Source organism: Poecilia latipinna, unplaced genomic scaffold (genome assembly GCF_001443285.1).
Source record: "Poecilia latipinna isolate Pla-1442-1.1 unplaced genomic scaffold, P_latipinna-1.0 Scaffold36, whole genome shotgun sequence".
Lineage (NCBI taxonomy): Eukaryota > Metazoa > Chordata > Actinopteri > Cyprinodontiformes > Poeciliidae > Poecilia > Poecilia latipinna.
In genome coordinates this window covers 605,293-616,289 of record NW_015112652.1, presented here as the reverse complement: position 1 = coordinate 616,289, position 10,997 = coordinate 605,293, and the positions used below count along the sequence as shown (strand labels likewise).

At 38.7% G+C, this 10,997-nt stretch overlaps 1 protein-coding gene across 6 annotated transcripts in view; it reads left to right on the top strand.

The window, feature by feature from the left end:
* The first annotated feature begins 1,173 nt into the window (after positions 1 to 1,173).
* Positions 1,174 to 10,997, top strand: part of LOC106954258 (segment polarity protein dishevelled homolog DVL-1) — a 36,412-nt gene continuing 26,588 nt past the window's right edge. For 3 of the 6 annotated variants that reach the window (XR_001426330.1, XR_001426331.1, XM_015043649.1), the window contains exons 1-2: positions 1,177 to 1,769; positions 9,700 to 9,769. Coding sequence is in view for 4 of the 6 variants with exons in the window: in XM_015043649.1 (XP_014899135.1) it covers positions 1,600 to 1,769; positions 9,700 to 9,769 (240 nt within the window). In the remaining 2 variants the exon portion in view is untranslated. Of the gene's footprint in view, positions 1,770 to 9,699; positions 9,770 to 10,997 lie in introns of all 6 variants that reach the window. The other 3 variants (XM_015043616.1, XM_015043606.1, XM_015043642.1) reach the window with 3 other exon arrangements.

The window sequence follows — 10,997 nt, the reverse complement described above, 5'->3', positions numbered from 1 at the left end:
CGAGTCCAAAGTCAACACTGTTATCGACTAGGACATTTTAGACAGGAAAGCTTCGTGGAGAATCTGATTCCAGTTTCCACAACGGCTTGGAACTCCAAAAACTACCAGTAACTGGTTTGACTGGGTAAACTGGCCTGAGTCCTACAGAGAACCTATGAGAAACAGCTCGGCCCTGCTGGAACCCATATGGTCCAGAGGAAGACAATCTGAGCTACACTAATATAGATAATTTACACACAGACGGATGTTTCAAAACCTTTATTTCTGTTAATTGAACGAAAACATGACATGTAAAATTAGAAAATGATATCACATCAATAAAATAAATGAATAAAAATGTGGACTTAATGAAAAGGATGTTTAATTTTAATGTGACTCACGCTCATAGAATATATATTTGAGTTTGTTAAATATAATATTTTACAGCAGAAACATTTTTGATAATGAGTCTGCTTTGTTTTTAGAACAGCTGAAGCTCTGAGATGGATGTTTTAGAAACACTTGTTTGGTCATATAAAATATTCAGATTTTCTCAGAAACTGGATTTTTGGTTTGTCTTTAGCTGTGAGCCATAATAATCTGAATCAAAAGTTTCAAACTTTTTGAAACAGGGGCTAAAACCGTATCTGTTTTTTAATAATTAAAAAAAAAAGCAAAAATTATTTTGTAAAATCAAACTAAGTACAATAACTTAAAGAAATGTACTAGTCTGATTTCTTTACAGGAAGCATCTTTAAATTGTTTTAGATGCATTCTAGGCTACAAGAACATGATATGAATGAGTCCCTCCTTAAAAAACAAACAAAAAAATTATTTAACCTTTATTTAATACTTTTGAGTAAAAGTTACTGTATGTTTGAGATGTTATGTACTGTCATTATGTAAAATTAAAAGAAAAATAGTCTCTGTGTTGCTAAAGATTTCTAGTTTAAGATTATTTTAATTTTATCAGTGAAAATTTCACTTTAATTTGCTTTAAGCAGAACAGCCTGGTGAAATAAACCTGCAATAAATTTATCCTAATCTAAATTAACTGGAATAAAATCACTTTATACCGTTTCAGTTAGACTAAAATGGCTAAAAACAAACTCATTTATAAAATATATTATTTATTATGATGGATCTTTATTTTTTTTATGTAAAAAAAAATAAATAACAAGACGTGCCTATAGCTTATTTGCGCTTTATTAGACCGTTTCTTTGTTTCCTGTACAGTGGGGTGAGGGGGTTGTGTAAGACGCAGCTCAGACTCGCCACTAGATGGCAGCACTGTCTAACCAATTAGAAAAATAGCAATATTCCCAACTCCATATCGCAAGGATGTGGACTGTCCCTTCCTGTTTTAGTGCCGAGAGAGCCACCGTAGCGCCTCAGACAGTAGCAGGAATACAGGCACCCACAACGCGATTATGTCCGGATTTTCGCCGCGTTCGTCGGGCACACGGAGCCGCACTACGCGCCGCGGGCTGCACCGCTTTCGCTGTTAGGGGACGCGGTTATGCTGTTCTCCCGGTAGCTGGTAACATAGCAGGCCTGTTTATTGCGCTGCCAACCCTTGTTCCTTTCCTGTGTCAATGATTGTCCTCCCCTCAGTCTCTCATGGCGGAGACTAAAATAATATATCACATAGACGAGGAGGAGACTCCTTATCTGGTCAAGCTGTCTGTTCCTCCGGAGAAAGTCACTTTAGCGGATTTTAAAAATGTCCTCAACAACCGACCCGTCAATAGCTACAAATTTTTCTTTAAATCCATGGACCAGGATTTTGGGTAAGTGGCCGGTTGTTATTATTATAATTTTTTTTTTTTTTCATTATTAGCCAGCTCGGGTTGCTGGTTTTCAGGGCCCAGATAGATGGAACATCAGTCGAGTCGGGCTGCAGCCTTGTTACCTGCGTGTAAATTGCAGTTGCATGTCTGTCTCCACGCTCCTGGCACCTGCTCATTATTCCAGGCGGCCCTGCGCTCAGCGGAGGAGGCACACGAGTTGTTTGAAGTGATACCAGATCCGTCCGGACGGAGCCCTAATGACGCAGCTCTGCACGGATTACATACACAGACCAGACCAGAACCCCCTGCTCCTCATATTAGTGACAATATCCCAACCAGCTGTAGCAGCGTGAGGGTCTGACAAAAGGTTCATGCCCAAGTTCTCAGGTTTCAAAATATTTGGCCTTTCTTTCACTTTCCCCTCCGCGGTTTAGTCACAGCATGTGGAGTTTTTTTTTTCTTTTCTTTTTCCAGAGGTCTGCTCAACTCATTAGGGATATCATAGGAATTAATGTGTACAGCAGGTGAATCCTGTGAATAATAACCCTCTAATAGTCAACTTCTTCAAGCCTTCTTCTAAATAAAACAATGAATATAAATTAGTAATGCACGGATTAAGCTTGGCTCGAACCGATTCCCAGTTTTTCTTAAGGACTCACTTTCCGATTCTGATTTTCATCGATTCTTCTCATACCTGGCACTCTATTGCATTCAGTTAGATGTTAATCAGTATATTTTCTTTGTAGAAAAGTGAATTTAAAAAAAAATGTCTAAGACATTTAAATGTAAATCAGATTTATAAGTATAAAAATAAAATCAGTGGAAATCAGAAACTCTTTTTAAGCCATCATCTTTATTATATGAGCTGCAAAACCGCACAATTTGTGATGTGAAAATAATACATAAGCCCAGGACTAGTCATGTGTTCCAGTTTTTGTTTTATTGCTTTTGCTGTTTAGCTAATAACTTTGAAAATTTAATCCAACTTTGTTTCTTCCTCATCTACTTCTTAAAAATTTTTCCTGTGATGGAAAAAACTTTTTGAGCTTAGAAACTTTGATTGTGGTTAGGATTATTATTATTCCACAGATTTTTGCACGAGGAATAATTAATTTATTGTGCGATATTTAGCAGAAACGTTCCCCTGTTTTGGTCATGTATCTTTTTCACGAGTGTGATTTATTTTTAGGACTGCTGAAGCTCTAACTATATGCAGCAAAAAATTAATATTACAAAAAGATTGTGATGAATTTTATCATCAGATTTTCCTAATTCTAGGTAAACCTAATAGTTACCTAATTCTGATTTCTAGAGGTTTTTGATACATGATTATCCCCATTTATTCATCAATGTTTACACATTATCTCACTTTTAATAAACTTAATGTGTTTATTGGTTTGATGCATTTATTAACAAGGAAGAATCAATGTAAAATCTAAATATTTGAGCTGCTGATTACCAATTAGACTGGAAAACATTGTGAGACTCCCATGGATCTATAAAAATACTTGTTTATTCTTTCCAAGAAAAAACAAAACATTGCTTTACTAGTTTATCCCAGAGTAATAGTGGTTAAGTTACACTTAAATTACCATAATGAGGACAAAGTGTGACATTTAATTGCACATAACATGTTTAAATAACTTCTCTTTTAAAAGAAATGGCGCGTGTGGAATAGGAATGTTAGCAAAGAATCACACCAAATTCAAATTTCCAGTTGTTTTGTTCAACAGCTAACATGCCGTTTCTAATTGGTATTTATGAACTAAATGATTAGAAGATAAAAGAACAGCAGTCAAATATTTCAATCCTTTTTGTGAGTATTCATTAGTTGTTTGAATAAGGAGAAGAGGACAAATGCACACTAAGATTAGCATCTTTTATTAGCAATTAGCTCAGGTAGCCTGAACAGCTAACTTCGTTCCAATGTTCGCTGTTGCTCTTTTCGAATTGTTTCTAAGCTTTCCTGCTTTGCTGACTTTTTTAGAAAACCTCACTAATACTGAAAGTGGATTCATTTGTGTTTCTTGGCAGAGAAAGATGGGATATTTTAGTCTTCTGACATCCGATCAAATTGAATATTGGGTGGATTTTTTATTTTTAATTTCGTTAAAGCACATGAGCTTCCTTTCACGTTTCTTTTCATCACCTTGTAACTTTGTCCTGGCTTTCAGGAATCCCAGCAGGTCTCCAGTTTGCTCAGTCAGCCAGCGGATGAAGTGTGTGTCATATGTGGGCACGGGTCACATTAATATGCAGTGCTGTAATCATGAGCATAGTTGGAGGAAGTGATTCCGCAGAGCCAAACATCACTTATTTCCACTGCGTTCTGGCCTGATGAGGGAAACTGGCTCTTCCTGGTCGGCCGAGTGCTTTGTCCCGGCTCTGGCTTCCTGCCTTCTCGCTGCAGGCCGGGCTTCTCGCTGGGCCTCAGGTGATCGACAAGCAGATTATGGAAACAAACAAAGCATATTTGCTCACTCCACATGGAGACATGACTCCATTTTCCTGAGCACTTTGCTATGAATGCCAGACGTTCTTGCATGATTGTGCGCTGAAAAAAAAAAAAAAGCAAAAATAAAAAAGGCATCTCGACATTCACTGCAGGCTTTGAGTTGAGGGTAAACATCCAGGCGCTCTGGGCGCCTTATGGTACTGGCACAGTATAGAAGTGAAGCCAGTCAAAGGCTGAAAAACGGTGCTTTGTGGTAGCCATACTGGCTGTGCTGAATCCAGACAGACGGTATGGCTGCCGGAGAATTAGCAACCACAGAATAAGAGTGCAGTGCAGAGAGGGAAAACATCAAATCCCCTTGCAGTTATATTCAGTGTTTGAAATGTAAATGAGCAGCCAGTGCTTGGTCCTCTGTAGTAGACCCCCTGTTGTGCAGAGGGGGGGGAAAAAAGCCAATTTCTTGAAGGATTTCTGGACTACATTTATGCTCGCCATATCAGCTCTTAAAGCGACGGCCACACAGATTTGGTAAACGTTTTGCACCCTGAGCGTATGTGAGCTCACCACAGAGAACATGGCATTTCAGGTTCCCCAGAATGCATTTCACCACCAGCTACAGCAACATGAACAGTGCATTTTGTACAGATTTATGCTTAATTTATTTTGGTTTTTCACGTTTTCTACAGTTACATTCCTCTGTTTGTCAGGACGGATAAAGCAGAAAGGAACCACGTTTGGGTTTGTAGTGACACAACCCACTCGCCTTTTCTTTTCGGAAACTTGAAGGTTACGTTACGGAGCTCCGCCGTCGCCGCCGGCGGTGGTGAGTAGGTTCGAGACCTCACTATAATTCAAGTCACAGAGACTCTCTGGTACTGAGGAAGCAGCCAAGCTGAAGGTCTGAAAGAAACAGGCTTGTTTGTGACTCAGAAAATAGAGGGGCTGGCAGGGGGATCTTTCTTTTGCAGAGATTGTGATGCAGAGCTTCTGTAGTTGAAAGGATGAAATTCTGCAGCTTTTTGCTCAGATGTACTCCTTTATCTCCTCACATACATTTGTGAGCTGAGGATTGCGACAAATTTGAAGGCTGTGCTGCAGTTTGTTGTAAACAGCAACACTTCCACTTTGGTAATGAATTCATGACAGCGACATGTGAGGGGAAATGTTGATTAAACTTTAGGATTTAATGGTGTTAATGATGTTATTACAACTAAATCTATATAATATAAATGTGAAAAAAGATTGAGGTAGTTCTTAAACAAATGGAAAATGAAGGAAATTTTATTAGTCTTGTATATTTATCAGATCTGCTTTTCATTTTGACAAAAAAATTTAAACTTTAGTTTCATCCAGATCCCTCAGGTCTTCTGGAAAATGTGTTCAGATAAAACCCAAAGTCAGAACAAAAACCCACGAGCTGAACTGCAACAGCCTTACTGAAGACTTGAGGACAGCAGAGACTATTGTTGTATTTAATAGGAAACTTAAGATGAATCCTTTTAGCTTGGCTTTTGGCTAAGCTTTGGTAATTAGGATTAATTATTTATTATCAAGTCTCATGTGAAGTTAATCATTTGCTTCATTTCTTTTTTTTGAGTTATATTGCCATGATTAATAAAATGTATTGCCGTTGTTTGAATTAAATGTGTCTATTTAAATGCCGATGGAGAAAGAATTGTCAGATTATAATCTCTTTGCCCGTCTATCGATGCAGATAAGCCCAAAATTATTCACGCTCTTGGCAAATTTAGGTTTGAAATTATTTTCTTTCTACCATGAAGTTTTTCTCCAACAGAAAATAACATAATTTAAGCATTCTTTAAAAGAGAATAGAACAATAGTTTTAGAATAATTTTTCAGTTTTTAATTACTTTTTCCATAAAAATGGCATGCTGAGGTTGAAAGGCCTCTTTTCCGTCACCCTAATCTTAACTTCCTCCACATTTTTTTATTTATTTTTTTATCAGATTCACGGTCAAACTAAAGGATTGTTTAAACTTTAATCTGCTGTGTTTCTCCTCAAAATGCTAATATAAATGGAGATAAATTTATAATTTAGTACAAAAGTCTGAAACTCTTACAATCCAAAGAGCCATGTTTGCTTATTTAGAGCTACAAATATTATCTGAACCTTAAAAAAATACAATTTAAATTTTCAGATAAGTATCTACTACTTGTAAATTTGTTGTAATTTTTAAAGAACCACAATTTTCTGTCTATTTTAGTCTTTTGGATAAAGAAAAATTGAGGTGTGTAAAAAGTGGATTGATGTATTTACTATGGGATGTTGTGTTTTTTTTTATTTAAAAAAAGCACATAACCCCCAACCTCTGCTTGAGCTTTTACTGCCTTGCTGTTGTGGAAATCCAGTTTATTTATTCCATGAAAAAAACTTGCATTTGTTTTGATATTTCTATTTAAAAACATGAGTTGCTTCTTTATCATTTTCAGACAAATATTGAGAGCTGCAGCGGGAGGTTCAAAGAGCCACTTAAAGCTGCAGAGCTGCGTGTAACAAACTCCTTATCTACTGAGGCTGTTTCTAATCCTTCTACCTACAAATACTCAGCTTTCCTGTTTCTGCCCACCTCAGACTGCTGCTGTGTGCTGATTTCTACCTCCTTCTGCTTTTTGGTTCAGGCTCAAAGTTTCCCACCGCGTTCTCCTTTCAAATCCCAAACAAACACGCCTTGATCTTCTCCAGCTAAACAAATATCTCCTGCAAAATATTCCATGATTGTCAGGGTGTAGCTTCTGCCATTAACCTGTAAAATCTGCTGAACCAGACCAGTGTAATAACCGAGAGCAGTGGCAGCTTCACACCAGTCTGCACGTCTCTCCACACGTGGTTTGTTTGTGTAACATTTTTAGTGCCTGAGCATGTTAGCAGTTCAAGAGGGCAACGCAAACCGGTCCTGATATCAGATGGAAGCTGTTAAAGATGTGATCTAGTACAGATTGAAAATCCAGCAGCTCAGTCCTGACAAACAGAAGGAAGAAGCACGGCTGCTGTGTTATTTATACAGACCACTCCCACTTCCTCTCAAGTCACCTTACAGCTGTGGAGAAGAGGATGCAAACACTTCCTAGCTAGCGAGCAGCCGGCGCGGGACGGCCGGGTTTTCGTCTCCCTCCCGTTTCCTCCCTGAGGTGGAACAGAGTCCTCGCTCTGCGGTTTCCAGCCACAAGGCTGCTTTATCTCTGCCCACCACTCCCAGCTATACAGCTCCCACAGCATCGCACACACACACGTACAAAAAAAAAAATGAAACATCTAACTTGGCTAATCATTTCAGTTAGCAGGGAAATTCTGGCAAACATGAAATGCTGGAGAAAAAAAAGAAGCTGTAAAGTCGATGCCAAAGACACCCCTGCGTAAAATCTTCTTAGGATTTTCTGCCGCTCTCATGTCGTGCCTCTCCCTTTTTATAAATCCTGTTCAAAGCCAAGGAGCTAATGTGAGATCTCCACAGAGTTTTAGAAACACTTGGTTGTAACAAATCAGGGAAAATCCCAAGAAATAAAACCACATAGACATGCAGGAGAGCAATAAGCTGAGAACTGGCAAATATGTCGCCGTAAGCCACTTCATGCGCTTTCCCCTGCGCCACAGACCAAGCAGGTGTGGAGTCGACTTGCTGCTGATCCGTGTCCCAGCAGGTCAAAGGGCAACTGTCAGGTATTTTTGTTGGGAATTTAGTGCTGAACGCAGTGAGGGAGCCTCTCACACCGGATGGCTCTATTAATACACGGTGCAGCGCCCTGACGCGCTGTCACCATCGCTCTGACTCATCCATCTGTTCATTCATCCATCCATCCTGCAACTGTTGAATAATTATGCAGCAGGAATTTACAAACAGCAACTGATTGATTATTTATTAGGAATTTCCTCTAATTTCATCCAAATTCAGTTGAAAAAGACATAAATCATATTTTTTCTCACTGTCTGACATTGATTCAGACTCAACTGTTCCTGTTGTAGCTGTGATTTTAATTAGGGTCCCATAAATCTGATCTATTTGCTAAATGCCAGAATGATGATGGACATACTTTTTTTTAAAAGAATTGAAATTTTGAAAGGCACACACATTTCATTAGTACAGGGATGTCAAAGTCATTTTCGTTTTGGACCAAATCAAGATCATGCATGCTCTTAAAGAGCTGGTTGTGCCAGAATGTATTAATAAAACCTGTTCACAAACTGTTAAAATATCAATAAATTGTTAAAATTAAATATTATTGAACATATTTTCAGTCCCTCCAGGATTTCACAATTCTTCTTGTGAGTTTTTGCAATACAAATCAAAGTACTAATTTGGAAATATTTACGATATTTTACGCTTATTTATAGATTTGCTCATTGATTTGATTGATAACATAATATTTAAGCACACTTAGTGTTTAGTCTAGAATACAAAGGGCCACATAAAATGCTAAGGCGGGTTGGATTTGGCCCACGGGCCTCAAGTTTGACACTTGCATTAGTATTTAATCAAATTGATTTTTAATTTGCATAACGGTTTAGGTATCCCATCCTATAGATTAAAGCAGTAATATGTAACTTTTATTAAAAAGAAAAAGTTTTTTTTTACATATGTATTAAAACTGCCACCATGTTGTGACAGTGTAATATGACAAAAATAATCTGTGAAAAAATCAATCTCCTCCATCTCACCACTCACAACCAAAACCAACCAATCAGAGCCAGGAGGCGGGTCTTAGCGCTGTCAATCAACCTTTCTAATGCTTTTCAATGTGTTAATGGTGGATAAACATGCTACCGTTACAGGAAAACCATTTATACACCATTATCAGTGGCCATGCTAACCAGGAAGATGCTGTAGCATAGCAGAGGGGGACAAGAGGATCCTTCTAGTTGGCAACCAATCTGAGCTTGAATTTTTTTTTTTTTTTTTTTACAGATTATCCATCTCATACTGCCACAACAGTTTCAACAAATGTGTAAAACATATAATTTTTTAAAGTTAAATTACTGCAGCTTTAACTAGTAATGGAGTGAAATATCCTTTTTCCAACCGTTTCAAAAGCTTGGTGAGGGATTTGGGTTCATCTTGTTGACTACATTTATCCAAATCTTAGCGGCGTCTGTGTGTATCTTGAGCTGTCCAGCCCTTGAAGCTCATTGTGAACCATGAAAAGCTTCGCAGGTTATCATTTTTGATTTATGTCTTTTCAAACATGATACATCAACTCACCTCGATGTGCTCGGTGCAACCAGGCGAACAAACTTGATGTCCAAGTGTTACTGATACGGACTCAAAGTGGCACCAGTGCTGCTCTTTACAGCTCACCGTGACTTAAAGCTGTCAGAGCCATTTTGAAAAATGTGACTGTCCAAGTGTGAATGTGGCTCTCTGCTTGCCAGCACCGTGTGAAAGTGGAGCGCTTCCTGGTTATCTCCAGGTGATTCCGTCTCTCTGCCTCCTGTGGCTTATGTGTCGTCCCTCTCCACAGGGTTGTCAAAGAGGAGATTTCCGACGACAACGCCAAGCTGCCGTGCTTCAACGGGCGGGTGGTGTCCTGGGTAAGTGAGACGGGCGGTGCGACCTCGCGCTCCCTTTCTGCCTCGGCTGCATGCGAAACGCAGATCATTCAGTTGTAGAAATGTTGCACCTCCTTAGAGACTTTTAAAAAATTTGGCCTCGCCACTCAGCCGAAGCGTAGAGGTGTAAGTGGCGCCATTAGATATGAACACCCTCCTCTTCTGCATTGAATACTGTTACTCTAATCTTATCAGCTAATGTGCTGTTGAATTAAGTAACCCTGTAGCGTTTGTGGCGCTGGACCATAAACATGAACTAAAGCTCCCCTTTGGGAACAAGAAAAAGGTTTGCGGTATCGGTGAGAGGATTTACATCTTCATCTTTGCTTTGCCTCACAGGACGCGATATTTCAGTTAAAGCTTTTAACATTGATCTAAAACTAAAGTATACGACGTATAATTTAGTTTGACAGGTCACTTATCCAATCAGCTTCATGGATCTTTTGTGTTGCTGCTCCGTTTTATTTTATTTGGTTACTTTCCTTTATTGATCCCTGCGGGAAAAGTCATTGTTCTGCTAGCCTGCCTCCATGGGAGGTCAGAGGTCAAAATTAACCACACTGTGTTGGCTGTGCACTTGTTAGAGACTGCCATACTCAATAAGAGTTAATTAGCATAGACGGTCACTGACAGCAGGACCTAAGATATTGACAAACGCCTGAATCTGTGCAGCTGTACGACACTTTATGTCTTTATTTATGATGGGGGACAATGCTAAAATTAAAACAAAGTAATTGCTGCTCAGCACATCGGCTCTCTAGCCAGTAGCTAATATGCAGATCGGTCCCTGATTGGTCATCAAAAGCCATGAAGTTAAATCAAGATCAAACAAATACAAATACAAATAAAAAACATACAAATAAAACTAAGTGTTTCAAAAATACCCATAGGCGTTGAGATTCTATGGTAACTTTAACACATTTAACATAAAAAAAAACACCAGATATGTGTTTCTTCTGAGATGGCTGTAGTAATGATCGCTACAGTTTGTTTGTTGTTTTGTTTTTGAATCTCTATGTTCTAAATTTAAAATCTCCGCCTAGATATTTTTCGCTTATTTTAATTGTACGCAGTTCTTTAAATATATTTGCCCACTTATCCATAACAACCGGAACTTTCAACATCTAGCAAGTTATTTTCGCCCCTCAGATTCATAGACATAAGAGTAGACCCCGCATTGGCCGCTCCGGCGCAGGAAATACCGCGGCCA